Source organism: Callithrix jacchus, chromosome 21 (assembly GCF_049354715.1).
Source record: "Callithrix jacchus isolate 240 chromosome 21, calJac240_pri, whole genome shotgun sequence".
Classification (NCBI taxonomy): domain Eukaryota; kingdom Metazoa; phylum Chordata; class Mammalia; order Primates; family Cebidae; genus Callithrix; species Callithrix jacchus.
In genome coordinates this window covers 49,580,796-49,595,280 of record NC_133522.1, presented here as the reverse complement: position 1 = coordinate 49,595,280, position 14,485 = coordinate 49,580,796, and the positions used below count along the sequence as shown (strand labels likewise).

The following is a 14,485-nucleotide window of genomic DNA, read 5'->3' as shown; positions in this document are numbered from 1 at the left end:
CTGGTGCTGGGGGTCCTGGTGTGTGGGAGCTGGTGCTGGGGGAGCTGGAGTGTGGGAGCTGGTGCTGGGGGAGCTGGTACTGGGGGGCTGTAGTGTGGTAGCTGGTGCTGGGGGCACTAGTGTGTGGGAGCTGGTGCTGGGGGGCTGGCGTGTGGGAGCTGGTGCTGTAGGGGGCTGTAGTGTGGTAGCTGGTGCTGGGGGCACTGGTGTGTGGGAGCTGGTGCTGGGGGGCTGGCGTGTGGGAGCTGGTGCTGAGGGGCTGAGTGTGTGAGGTTGTGCTGGGGGGTCTGTAGTGTGGGAGCTGGTGCTGAGGGGCTGAGTGTGGGAGCTTGTGCTGGGGGGTCTGTAGTGTGGGAGCTGGTGCTGAGGGGCTGAGTGTGGGAGCTGGTGCTGGGGGGCCTGGAGTGTGGGGGCTGGTGCTGGGGGGCTGGCGTGTGAGAGCTGGTGCTGGGGAGGCTGGTGTGTGGGAGCTGGTACTGGGGGCACTGGTGTGTGGGAGCTGGTGCTGAGCGGCTGAGTGTGGGAGGTTGTGCTGGGGGGTCTGTAGTGTGGGAGCTGGTGCTGAGGGGCTGAGTGTGGGAGCTGGTGCTGGGGGGCCTGGAGTGTGGGAGCTGGTGCTGGGGGGGCTGGTGTGTGGGAGCTGGTACTGGGGGCACTGGTGTGTGGGAGCTGGTGCTGAGCGGCTGAGTGTGGGAGGTTGTGCTGGGGGGTCTGTAGTGTGGGAGCTGGTGCTGAGGGGCTGAGTGTGGGAGCTGGTGCTGGGGGGGCTGAGTGTGGGAGCTGGTGCTGAGGGGCTGAGTGTGGGAGCTGGTGCTAGGGGGCCTGGAGTGTGGGAGCTGGTGCTGGGGGGGCTGGTGTGTGGGAGCTGGTGCTGGGGAGGCTGGTGTGTGGGAGCTGGTGCTGGGGGAGCTGGTGTGTGAGAGCTGGTGCTGGGGGTGCTGGTGTGTGGGAGCTGGTGCTGGGGGAGCTGGTGTGTGGGAGCTGGTGCTGGGGAGGCTGGTGTGTGGGAGCTGGTGCTGGGGGTCCTGGTGTGTGGGAGCTGGTGCGGGGGGGGCTGGTGTGTGGGAGCTGGTGCTGGGGGGGCTGGTGTGTGGGAGCTGGTGCTGGGGGAGCTGGTGTGTGAGAGCTGGTGCGGGGGGGGCTGGTGTGTGGGAGCTGGTGCTGGGGGTCCTGGTGTGTGGGAGCTGGTGCTGGGGGAGCTGGAGTGTGGGAGCTGGTGCTGGGGGAGCTGGTACTGGGGGGCTGGAATGTGGGAGCTGGTGCTGAGGGGCTGGTGCTGGGGGTCTGGTACGGGAATGCCATTTTCTGGCTCTGGAAGCTGGTGCTTGGGCCTGCAGTCGGGTAGAGGCTGCCAGGGCCTCGGGCATCTGGCATGGGGCGTCCTCTCCTGAACCCCCTCGTCCTTCCCATGCGCTGCCCGTCCCACACCCACTGCTACTTGCCGGGACTACTGGAGTCCAACCCCAGCACCAAGCACTTCCCAGCTGTTCCTCAGTTTCCTCAACCATAAAGACAGAGTAACAACACCCTGAGGCCAGTGGGCTGTGGAGAGCCAAAGATCACCGGGGCGCACCCAGAACAATGCCCGCCATGGAAAATGGCAAGAGGCAGCCAGGAGTGCGACACCGTCATCAGTATTCCCACAGCTTCCCATGGAGAAAACGGACAGCAGAACTTTAAATACACAACGAAAGCAAACACAGACAACTGGGATTACAGCAAACTCAACAGCTTCTGCACGACAAAGCGAACGACGGGGCAAAGAGACTACCCCCGAGGGAGGGAAAACCCAGCAGGCCACATGCCTGATGCAGGTCCAGCTTCCACGGGAGAAAGGTGCTCAGGCTCAACAGCAAGAAAGCAAATGGCAAAGGACCCCAACGGCCATGCCTCGGAAGGAGCCACGCCAGAAGGAGCCACGTCAGAAGGAGCCACGCCGGAAGGAGCCACGTCAGAAGGAGCCACGCCGGAAGGAGCCACGCTGATGGCCAGTAGGTTAATGAGGAGGTGCTCGGCGTTATTCACCATCGGGGGGTGCAAATCAAAGCCACAGGTCGGTGTCATCTCATGCTGGCCTACTATCAAGACTACGAGTGGACAGGTGTTGACAGGAATGCAGAGAAAGGGACCCCTGCCCACTGTGGGAGAGCGCGCCAATCACTGCAGCCACTATAGAAACCGTTTGGCGGTGCCTTAAAAATCTACTACTGGCTGGGCACGGTGGCTCACACCTGTAATCCCAGTATTTGGGGAGGCTGAAGCAGGTGGATTACTGAGGTCAAGAGTTCGAGACCAGCCTGGGCAACATGGTGAAACCCCATCTCTACTAAAAATACAGAAATTAGCTGGGCACGGTGATGTGCACCTGTAATCCCAGCTACTCGGGAGGCTGAAGCCGGAGAACTGTTTGAGCCCATGAGGCAAAGGTTGCAGTGAGCTGAAACTGTGCCACTGCACTCCAGCCTGGGCCACAGAGTGAGACTCTCTCTCTCAAAAAAAAAGAAAGAACTACCATAAGGTCCAGCAATCCCACTCCTGGGTGTTATCTTAAGGATCTAAAGAAACTGAAATCAGTGTGTCAGAGACACCTGCACGTGGTGTTTTCTGCAGCAGCCACGCGATGGAGCAGCCCGTGCACCCACCAACAGACAAATGGATAGACAGCGTGTGCTGCGTCAACACAGCATGTCACTACTCAGCCATAAGGAGGAAGGAAGTCCCATCACTGGCAACCTCACAGGTGAACCTGGCATACATGACACTCAGCAGAATCAGCCACTCACAGAGCGACACGTGCTGCATGATCTCACCCGCGTGAGAAACTGAAAACAGACATCTCGCAGGAACTGGGAGGATGCGGCGGCTTCCAGGCGCTGGGGGCTGGCGCAAGGATCGGGAGGGCAGGTGCCGATGGAAGGGACAGTTTCCGTTAGACCATGGAAGAGCCTGTGATCCACCGCACTGCAAGGTGACTGCAGATACCAGTAATGTTATCATGTTCCAAACGGGAAAAGAAGAGATTTTCAACATCCGCACCACAAAAATCATGTTGACGAGCTGATCAATATGCTAATTAATTAATCTTTCTACAGTGTACACACAGATCACGTTACTCCATAAATATACACAATGATCTTTTCTCAATTACAGACAGGTAGGAAGGTAAGTAGGCAGGCAGGCAGATACACACACACACACACACACACACACACACACACACACGAGATTCTCTTCAGGTAAAAAGCAGAACTGAAACAAAACCTCGACCTGTATGGAGCCCTGAGGTACCTGGAGCTTTTCATCATGCTCTACAGCAAACCTAGAATGTTTAGAATCACGGTTTCACTTATTTTGAAATAATGGATTTTGGCATAAGACCTCTGCCGAAATCCCCTTCCAGTGGTGTTTCAGATGAATGGGAGCTGCGCCGCCTGAATCCTGATGACCTTGCAGGTGGCTGGGAACAGGCAACAACAATCAACACCGAGGCACGTGGCAGTTCTCTGGGCATCTGCTAACGTGGCTGCCGTGGCGTCCTGCTTCCACGTGGCTCTTCAGTGTTTACCTCCATGTCCCTTTTTTAAGGTTAAGAAGAGCAAAGCTCACCTGGACATACCATCCAAGGAAATGTCGTGGAATATAGTATCTCCAGATTATTTCCCTGGACCTGAAAACTTCATGATTTACACAAAAACATTAAGAGAGAAGAACAAAATATACAGACGCAACTTCCCGGAGGCCTCCTGAGAGCCATGACGTAAAATAGCCTGTTTTTAGGATGTCAATAAAATCTTTCTTCAGATAAATCCCATGAAGTTTCCACACTCCCTTTCTCATGCGAGCGACTGAGCGAAACTGCAGGTGAGATTAACGACCCCCAACAGTGGGAAGCCACTAGGACCAGACGCGAGGGATGTGGGCGACCTGCACGCAGGTGTCACTGTGACGCGGTTTCCAAAAGCTCTGCTTCCCTCGCTGACGCTCCCCGAGTCTGGGGTCCCTGACCCTGGGTCCGGACAAGGAAACCAGCCTGGAGGTTCATTGGGCCACCTAGTCACGGGCCCTTTGAGAAGAGGCGACGGCAAACCCGCCCCAGGGCCCCACACTGGGTCCCTGATGAGCCTCAGATAGAAACGTGGTGCTGCTGAGACACCACTCACCCAACTCCAGAGCCCCAAAGCCCTCGTCCCAGGACCTCACGTAGGGGGGCCATAAAAACAAAGCCCTTAAAAACTACCTGCAATGCAGAACAGGAACACGCGGGAAGGAGGAGGCGCCTGCCTGAGAGGACAGGGCAGCAGGCCCCTTGCATGTGTCACCAGCAGCCTGAGGACTGCACGCCAGCCTGGTGTGGGGACACCTGGGGAGCTGCCTCCTGCTGCCCCTACAGCGGCCCCCTCAATGTGCCAGCAAGCCCTGCTTCCCTCTGTTCCCCTCAGCCCAGGCGGGCACCCTCCCCCACCTCATCCCCACCTTCTCCTCACCTGGACAGAAATACCCACCCACCCTTGTCTCCCCAGGCCTGTCCACTGCGGACTCCCACAGTTGGGGTCTGCAGCCTCTGATTTCACCGGGCAGGGCTTGGTGTCCGCAAGGCCTGAGAAAGGCTGAGGGAACAGGAAAAGGAAGAAAGGTGGTGCTGCTGAGACACCACAGCCAGGTCACGCGGGCCACGCCGAGGTCACGCGGGCCACGCCGAGGTCACGCGGGCCACGCTGAGGTCACGCGGGCCACGCTGAGGTCACATGGGCCACGCTGAGGTCACGCGGGCCACACTGAGGTCACACGGGCCACGCTGAGGTCACATGGGCCACGCTGAGGTCACACTCAATGACAGGCGCTTTACACGAATGATCGCTCAGTGCTCAGCAGTTTTCCCCACTAGCATCACTGCCCCTGAAAATATCCTGCCCAGGACCACAAAGTGACTGTCAGGCCCAGGATGGGGAACCGGGCACACGGGTGCTGGCATCTGAGCCCCTACCCCACCTCGCAGCGGCTCTGCCCTGAGACCTCCCACCACCGTGTCCTAGGGGCAGGGCACCCAAAGGGGAAACCCGACCTCTCCGCCTCAGACTCTCCGTGGAGCGGCGGTTGATAACTATTCCCCACTTTCTTCAAAGACTCTGTGGATCTGTGACTTCCTGACACACACAGAACCACCAGCACGAGGCACCTCAGTTCTAGGAGGAAAGGCACTCAGGTCCTCTCTCTCCAGCCTGACTGGGCTATCGGCGCTCGCTCACTCAAGAGGACGCGTCTGTCGCCTGCGGCCCAGACAGAAGGACATTTATGAGGTTAATGAGACGCTGCGAGCCAGCTGGGCGCGCCATCTCACCAACCTGTTTATCTGGATTTAGCTCAGTGCTCAGCCAGGCCAGTGATGGGGGCGGGACCTCAACAGGGAGGGTCGAGGCCCAGCACTCACGGGCCCACAGCCTCTGCTGCCCACCCTGCCCACCCTCCTGCCTGAGGAATTCGGGCCACGCCTTCTCCCTCCATCCCAGGGAGGAGCAGCATCCACAGGCCAAGCCCTGCACGTACCCCCCACCCTGCCACGTGCACTGGCCCCGAGGGCTCTGGGAAGCTGTGTCCAGTCCTGCAGGGACCAGGCTTTGCCCAGGACAGCAGCGCCCGGGGAGGTGGCTTTGCCGTGGCCAGCAGGCGGCTCCGTCTTGTTCTGCCAACCCCACATGCCCTTCACATCTTTAAATAAACGAATAAGGACACAAATAAAAATAGAAGCCCCACCATGGGAAGGCTCCTGGTTTTGACTCACTCTGGGGTTCAGTGCAGGCCATGTGGCAGAGGCTCCAGGAACAAGCGGGGATGGCAGGCACCGGGTGACACGGTGTCCTTGCAATTCACATGGGGACACAGCGCGGGTTACTAAGCAAACCAAACAAAGCACACACGGCCACAGATGCCCCAGAGCCAGGCCCGTCTCCTGCGCTCGGGAGCCCGTGAGAACCGTCCTACACCACCGCACAGCCGTACAAGCCCCGCTTCAGTGAAAGGTGGGCACACAGAGCTCCCCACCCACACGGGGCACCCACCAAGGGGGCAGGGGCCTCCTTCCGAAGGTCACAGGAGACTGGCCATGGCCACTCTGGCACCTCACACTGGAATAAGGAGAACGCACGGTTTTCAGAATGTGTCACGTCTGACGGGGACAGAATTGTGTGGCCACCTAAAGACAGCCACAGTCACGTGCAGACAATGTGGGGGTGGTGGGTAGCACGGCTGAGGAGCCTGTCGGAGCCACCTAGGGCGGGACGGAGGCACAAACTCCGAAGGGCACAAAGGATTGGCGTGGGAATACGTTTCAGCTCACTGTGAAACAAAATTAGACAGCTCTGTATGTGTAGTATCTGTAGGTCGCCAAACACACGCGAACACGCCCTCCTCAGTAAATCTGGTTGCATTTCCAGTAATGAGTGCCCCAGCTTGAAACACATCGCAGAAGGAAAACTCCTACATGAAAAGCAAGATTTCGAAACAAGACGTAGTTTCAGGCGTGAAACCTGCTGGAACAATTACCACGGATCTTCAAATGCACATGCAGCAGCTCCTAACCGTCCCAAGTAAAGACGCTGAAACTCATGTCGAACCTTAAAACCACACAGGGAGTGGCACGGAGCCCTGCAGACTAAGGGTCGGGAGAAGCGAGGCCTCTGTCCCCAGGCGGAGGCGCTGGGCCCTCCAGGGCACCGCCCACACTGCTCTGCACAACCTCTTGATGAACCTCACCCTATTTCGATAAAGTAAAAGTGGTCAGCTGTGAAACTGTCACGCCGTAAGCAGAATGGTCCCTCCCACAGTGTGTACAGTAGTCAAAAAAGACAGAGAGGCCGGTGTGCTGGCACACACCTATAATCCCAGCACTTTGGGAGGCCAAGGTGGAAGGACCGCTTGAGCCCAGGAGGTGGAGGCTGCAGTGAGCTGTGATCTTCACTCCAGCTTGGGCGACAGAGCCGGACCCTGTTTCTTTTCTTTTCTTTTTTTTAATTTTATTTTTTTGAGACAGAGTCTCACTCTGTTGCCCAGGCTAGAATGCAGTGGCACAATCTCAGCTCACTACAACCTCTGCCTCCCAAGTCAAGCAATTCTCCTGCCTTAGCCTCCTGGGTAGCTGGAATTACAAGCGTGCACCATCACACCTAGCTAAGTTTTGTATTTTAAGTAGACACAGGATTTCACCAGGTTGGCCAGGCTGGTCTCGAACTCCTGACCCCAGGTGATCCACCTGCCTCGGCCTCCAAAAGTGCTGGGATTACAGGTGTGAGCCACACCTGGCCTCCGAGTCTGTTTCAAAATAAAAAGAAACACAGAGATAACCTGAATGCCCCGCAATAGGGACAGGCTTGGTGACACCTGCTGTGTTTACCTGATTGCTGAAGTTACTGGATAAGGCCACATAGCTGCCTGGGAGACGGCTGATCAAACACTGGCCCCGAGGGATGCTGGGAGCAAGCGCGTGCACACGTGGACTAACACACATGTTCTTAGCACGTGCACACGTGGACTAACACGCATGTTCTTAGCACGGACGCCCCGGGCCGGACGGCCTGTCACAAGCACAGGAAGCCTCAGTCCCCACCTCTCCCTACAGGCAGAGCCCCCTCAGGAGGATGATCCCAGGGAGGAAGGGAAGAGAAAGGTCTAGAAGCCAAGGACCTGAGAGGGAACTGCCATTGGTGGGGGTTTTCAGTGTCTTCGGCACACACTGCGTGCCCAGTCCACCTGTCTCTCCATGAACTCTCACTGCAGCCTGAGTGCTCCCAGGGACTGACCAGGGACCTGCTGGGGCACCAGAAAGTGGAAGGGGAGGTTGGGGAGGGCCACTGCCTGGCCTCAGAGAGGGGCCCTGTGCCCTCACTCACTTCCTCCCTTGGGGTGAGGGGGGTCGGGAAACAGAACTCGGCTGCTTCCCAGAATGACAGGGATCATGTGTATGTATGTCTGTGAGAGTGTGTGTGTGTGTGTCTGTGTGTGCCTGAGAGTGTGTGTGTGCCTGTGAGAGTGTGTGTGTGTCTGTGTGTGCCTGTGAGTGTGTGTGTCTGTGAGTGTTTGTGTGTCTGTGAGTGTGTGTGAGTGTGTGAGAGTGTGTGTGTCTGAGAGTGTGTGTGAGTGTGTGTATGTCTGAGAGTGTGTGTGTCTGTGTGTGTCTGTGAGAGTGAGTGTGAGTGTGTGTGTCTGTGAGTGTGTCTGTGAGTGTGTGTGTGTGTGTCTGTGAGAGTGAGTGTGTGTGTCTGTGAGTGTGTGAGAGTGTGTGTGTCTGTGAGTGTGTGTCTATGAGAGTATGTCTGTGAGTGTGTGTGTGTCTGTGAGAGTGAGTGTGTGTGTCTGTGAGTGTGTGTCTGTGAGTGTGTGTGAGTGTGTGAGAGTGTGTGTGTCTGAGAGTGTGTGTGAGTGTGTGTATGTCTGAGAGTGTGTGTGTCTGTGTGTGTCTGTGAGAGTGAGTGTGAGTGTGTGTGTCTGTGAGTGTGTCTGTGAGTGTGTGAGTGTGTGTGTGTCTGTGAGAGTGAGTGTGTGTGTCTGTGAGTGTGTGAGAGTGTGTGTGTCTGTGAGTGTGTGTCTATGAGAGTATGACTGTGAGTGTGTGTGTGTGTCTGTGAGAGTGAGTGTGTGTGTCTGTGAGTGTGTGTCTGTGAGTGTGTGTGTGTGAGAGTGTGTGTGTCTGAGAGTGTGTGTGAGTGTGTGTATGTCTGAGAGTGTGTGTGTCTGTGTGTGTCTGTGAGAGTGAGTGTGAGTGTGTGTGTCTGTGAGTGTGTCTGTGAGTGTGTGAGTGTGTGTGTGTCTGTGAGAGTGAGTGTGTGTGTCTGTGAGAGTGAGTGTGTGTGTCTGTGAGTGTGTGTCTGTGAGTGTGTGTGTGTGTGTGTGTGTTCCTTAACGCTGTGTCAGTGATTCTCAGCAGGTACTTTCTAAACAGTGATGGTGTCAAACTCAGGGCAGTGGTCCTCCTGGAAGCCCGGTGAAGAGGATGGCTGTGGCTGGAGTTTAAACCACCACGCCCTTGGCCTGCCTGAAATCATCCCTTCTTATTGCACGGGAGCCTTCCATGTCCAGCAAGGACCATGGCTTCCGGCGAGCCGAGTGGTTATTCCCTGTTTCTGCTGCATCCAAGAGCCGCATCCAGCTGGCTCAGCTTCCCAGGGCACAGGGAAGCAGGCACCACGTCAGCCCTGCCAGGACGCAGCAGGCCCAGCTCCCTGGAGAGGGAGCGTGCATTCTCCCCAAACACCAGCAGGGCGAGTTCTAGAATTTTGGACAAGGCGTCCTAACTTGAGCTGGGGGGCCCATTCCCAGGCACGTTAGTTTCCCTCACCAGGTCCCTCTGCAGGCCAGGCCCACCCCGGCAACTTTGTGGCCCCACACGCTCACTCCTTACACCTTACGGATGAGGAGACCGAGGCACAGAGAGGGTCAGTAGCTTGCCCAAAGGGTCACACCGAGTTAGCAGCAGAATCAAGACTCACCCCCAGGCCATCTCACCACAAAATCACTGCTCCCATAGACAGGAGCTGAGGACCGAAACCAACCCAGGTGTTCATCTCACATCATCTCTGAAAAGATTTCCCATCAGCTGAGAACACGAGCCTCCAGCTGGAAAGAAGCCTGCTGTGGTTTTGGACGGGAAGAGCAGGGAGGCGCCAGGCACTCAGAAGGAGCTTGCTTTCACTCACTTCTAAAATCAGGTCTCGGTGGATTGGGAAGAAACAAGACTCAGGCCTCCAGCTGACCCAGAGCAGCAGCCTGACAGCCTCAGCCTGGGGAGACAGACCCACCCAGTCCTTCAGCTGCAATGAAAACATTTCAGGCAAAAAACCCTGTGTTTAAAAAAGATTCTGCTAATCTATAAATACGTATACCTAGTATGTACCCCGCAAAATTAAAAACACAAGGTTTTGTAAAGTAATGATGTTTTATAAAAGAGAGCAATTCACCTTGCTGTAAAAATTTTAAATCAAGCCGAGGTACGTGGTCAGAAGGGGGCTCCCAGCCCTCAACCCCTCTCCATCCCCAAGACTGGCCACTGTTAAGATCTGGTGTTGGTCGGTGGCTCACACCTGTGATCCCAGCACTTTGGGAGGTTGAGGCGGGCAGATCCCTTGAGCCCACCAGCCTGGGCGACATGGCAAAACCCTGTCTCACTCTTTCTTTTGCTTTGAGACAGTCTTGCTCTGTTGCCCAGGCTGGAGTGCAATGGTACAATCTCGGCTCACTGGAAACTCCACCTCCTGGGTTCAAGCGATTCTCCTGCCTCAGCCTCCCAAGTAGCTGGGATTACAGGCACCCACCCACACCCGGCTAATTTTTTGTATTTTTAGTAGAGATGGGATTTCCTCATATTGGCCAGGCTGGTCTCAAACTCCTGACCTCAAGTGATCCCCCTGCCTTGGCCTCCCAAACTGCCGGGATTATAGGCATGAGCCACCACACCTGGCTGTCGTTTTTATTAAAGAAACAAAAATCCCATGTCGATTCTTCTGGACATATGTGATTGTTAAATGCAGTCACACGTTGTGACATTGTGTGACACTATTACGGAGTTTCCTGCTCCGTGCTATAATGGGAGGCTTCCAGGTGGGGTTCCTCTCAAGCACGTGTGGCCCCTGCAGCCGTCTGCTCTCTGGGAGAATGAAACACTGGAGCCAGCCCTGGGAACCCCAGGGGATCCCAGATGAAATCACTCCCATTCCTGCCACACAGATGCACACATGCCCTCCCAGCTAGACCACCCCTCACTGTCCTACGCGTTACCTGACGTGGTCCCCAGGCAAACAGCCTGCTCAGCCAAGGACAGCAGGGGGTGGCTCAGCACCTTCTCAACACCAGCGCATTACTCAAGAATGCTCCAGATTTCACCGCTGCGGAGGACAGGGCGGAACAGCTGGAGTCCCTGTCCCAAGCAGGTGTCTGTGTCTCAGAGAAAAGTCTAAAGATGACCTCTACCATGGGGCTGACCCAGCGGGAGAAGGCTAGCCACACTCAGCAGCCACCGTGCCACTGAATGTTCCAGTGGCCACAGTAAAACAGAGAAAGGTGGAATTCACTTTAATGATGTGTTTTACGTAACCCACCATGCCCAAAACACCACAGACTTCTCCCTCGGACACCGTGAAATCCCACACTATCTCCAGCTCACAGGGCCTCACACGTGGACCTCGCCACCTCTCCTGAGCGGGCAGCTGTGTGGGGCTGGCAGCCACCACACCAGAGGGGCTGGGGCTGGCTTTGTTACTCCTCGGCCTGCCCTGACAGAGGACGTGGGGCGGACTCGGGAGCTCCGTGTAGGGGTGTGGTGCTGGAGACAGGCACAGGCTAGAAATGTCGCAGGTGCCCGAGTCCACACAGGATTATGTACGGGGTGGGGGGCAACAGCCAAGGGACTACAAGCCAATGCCCCCTGAGAGGACTGGGCAGAGCCGGGGGGCGCTGGGGCTGGGGCTGAGGAAGAGTCCAGCCCAGAGGGTACAGGTTTGGCGACAGCGTGGGGTCTGAGAGCAGGGCCCCAAGCTCCCGTTCTCCCTCCCCCTGTAGTCCACTTACAATGACTCAGTTGCCTCAGAGTCAGCCGGGAAGACAGAGCTCTGCTCAGGGGCAGCCCGGCAGACCTCACCTGTTGGACGCACAGGGCAGGTCCCTGGCTGGAGCGTGTGAGCAGCAGGAGATGGCAGAAGTGTGGGGCCCTGGCTTTTATCTGCCTACCCGGGCTGGGAGGGGCAGGGCAGGGCAGGGACAGAACAATCTTGCTGGATCCTCTGTTGCCCGAGGAGAGGGACGAGCCCTGCCCTCCTCCCCTATGACCCAGAGTCCCTGCAACCAGGACAGCAGAAGCAGCCAGCAACATGGCCTGCAGTGCCCACAGGAGGGCCTGCGACAGTGCCCACGGCCGTCCACAGCAGCTGGACCAGTGCCAGCAAGGGAAGAGAGTCCTGCCCAGGCGGGCGCCTTGGCTGTCTTCCCCTTCTCACTGTCACAGAGAGACTGAGCACGGGGGCCTGACCAGGCCCCAGCCCACAGAAGAGGCCAAGTCAGGAGTGGGGTGACCACGTGTCAGCGCCGTGGCTGAAGTGCCATGAGGAAGAGTCCACGAAGAAGCACGAAAACACCTCTTCACAGCAGCTCGGGTGAGAGGTCAGACACACAGGGCTGGAAATCCTCACAGCTCTGCCACGTTGCAGGAGGTGCGGGCTGCCATCCCCAATGCACCTCCGATGCTCCTCACAGCACGACAGCCCTGCACCCAGCCCACAGGTGACAGTCCCTCACAGTGGGGCGGGGCTCAGGGAGAGTCTTCAAAAGGAAAAGCCCAGGCATACTCTTCTCAACTCTCCTGCCTGGAATACAGATGAAGTGGCCGGGGCAAGGCAGCCGCTTGAGACCAGCAGCTAGAGCCACAGAGGAGCACAGAAGACAGGGCCTGAGCACGAATTAGGAGGAGGCCAGGGTTTCTGGGGCATGGCGGGGCGGCGGCCCCCACTCTGACCACTTGGCTGTTAACAGGAGGAAGATAGGTCTGCTATTCCTGAAAGCGCTTGCAAAGGCAGAGCCTGCTCCTAACGGTGCGGACCTTGGAAGCTGCGTGATAAACAGCAGATACACCAAGTTCCTAAATTCCTTGTGATTTCCTGAGTGGGAAGAGCGACAGGAGCATCTGCTGTTCTATTTGGTTCCTGTACAAAGTTCCTAAAACCTTATATTTCCTACGGGTTACTCCTAACAAGCCCTTTCAATCCCCAAGTGACAGGTGACCGGTGCGGCCCAGGACAGCACCGCTGCGCACCTGCTCCAGGAAGCACAGGGGCTGAACACCAGGCTTCAGGGTTGGCGAACTCACCCACATGCTGGGAGGCCCATGCACCCCAGCTCCCCAGAGACAGAAGCCCAGGCACCCAGGACCCCCCAGGCCTCACCCTGCACCCCCTCCACCTGGCCGTCCATCGGATCCTTCGTGACACCCTTTACAATAAGCCAGCAGACGGAGTCAGGGCTTTCTGGAGTTCGTGAGCCAACTCAAAGGCACTGTAGGAGCCCCAGCTTCCAGCCAGCTGGGTCATGGGTCACAGCCTGGGACTGGCATCTGACAGCAGGGCAGTCTTGTGGGACTGAGCCCTGGCCCCGGGCATCTGACACGAACTCCAGGCCCACAGCATCGGAGCTGAGTGGAACTAAGGACCCCCAGCTGGTGTGCCCAGGAGAACTGCTTGGGGTGGGGAAATATCCGGGCAGCTCATCATGGCTGTGTTCTGTGTTATGTATGAGAGTGGAGTAGGGAGAAACTTTCTCTCCTTTTCATAGGGGAAAAACTAACGTATCTTAAATTGTAGATCCTACTATCAGTGCAGGCTGCTTCCCGAGGCACTACCCGGTCCCCAAGTGCATGCATCTGGAGGTACATGGAGTGTCCCCCTGAGAGCAGCTCCCCCCACCCCACTTGATGCCAGTGCCTCCGACTGCAGCATAAAGAGCTGTGCGCTGGGGGTGCGCTGGTGGGAATGGTGGGAATAGGTCCGAGGCGGCAAGCCTAAGGGTGCACCTGGCCTGGATCCCACCCTCCTCTCCCGGATTCCCCTATACAAGATTCCACCCCCCTCTCCTGGATTATTCCACCTCCCTCTCCTGGATTATTCCACCCCCTCTCCTGGATTATTCCACCCCCTCTCCTGGATTATTCCATCTCCCTCTCCTGGATTATTCCATCCCCCTCTCCTGGATTATTCCATCTCCCTCTCCTGGATTATTCCATCCCCCTCTCCTGGATTATTCCATCCCCCTCTCCTGGATTATTCCATCTCCCTCTCCTGGATTATTCCACCCCCCTCTCCTGGATTATTCCACCCCCCTCTCCTGGATTATTCCACCTCCTCTCCTGGATTATTCCATCCCCCTCTCCTGGATTATTCCATCTCCCTCTCCTGGATTATTCCATCTCCCTCTCCTGGATTATTCCATCTCCCTCTCCTGGATTATTCCATCTCCCTCTCCTGGATTATTCCATCTCCCTCTCCTGGATTATTCCATCTCCCTCTCCTGGATTATTCCACCCCCCTCTCCTGGATTATTCCACCCCCCTCTCCTGGATTATTCCATCCCCCTCTCCTGGATTATTCCATCTCCCTCTCCTGGATTATTCCATCTCCCTCTCCTGGATTATTCCACCCCCCCCTCTCCTGGATTCCATCTCCCTCTCCTGGATTATTCCACCGCCCTCTCCTGGATTCCATCTCCCTCTCCTGGATTATTCCACCCCCCTCTCCTGGATTCCATCTCCCTCTCCTGGATTATTCCACCCCCCTCTCCTGGATTCCATCTCCCTCTCCTGGATTATTCCATCTCCCTCTCCTGGATTATTCCACCCCCCTCTCCTGGATTATTCCATCCCCCTCTCCTGGATTATTCCATCCCCCTCTCCTGGATTATTCCATCTCCCTCTCCTGGATTATTCCATCTCCCTCTCCTGGATTATTCCATCTCCCTC

General features: G+C 56.8%; 2 protein-coding genes across 3 annotated transcripts in view; both read right to left on the bottom strand.

Annotated features, from left to right (window-relative positions):
* Window positions 1-14,485, bottom strand: part of LOC144580655 (uncharacterized) — a 94,347-nt gene that overhangs the window by 21,350 nt on the left and 58,512 nt on the right. The window contains exon 5 of the mRNA XM_078358602.1: window positions 2,811-2,972. Within this exon, the coding sequence (XP_078214728.1) occupies window positions 2,930-2,972 (43 nt within the window). The 3' untranslated portion in view covers window positions 2,811-2,929. The remainder of the gene's footprint in view (window positions 1-2,810; window positions 2,973-14,485) is intronic.
* AGPAT3 (1-acylglycerol-3-phosphate O-acyltransferase 3) overlaps window positions 1-14,485 on the bottom strand; it is a 128,439-nt gene that overhangs the window by 56,837 nt on the left and 57,117 nt on the right. The gene's annotated exons all lie outside the window — the stretch shown is intronic.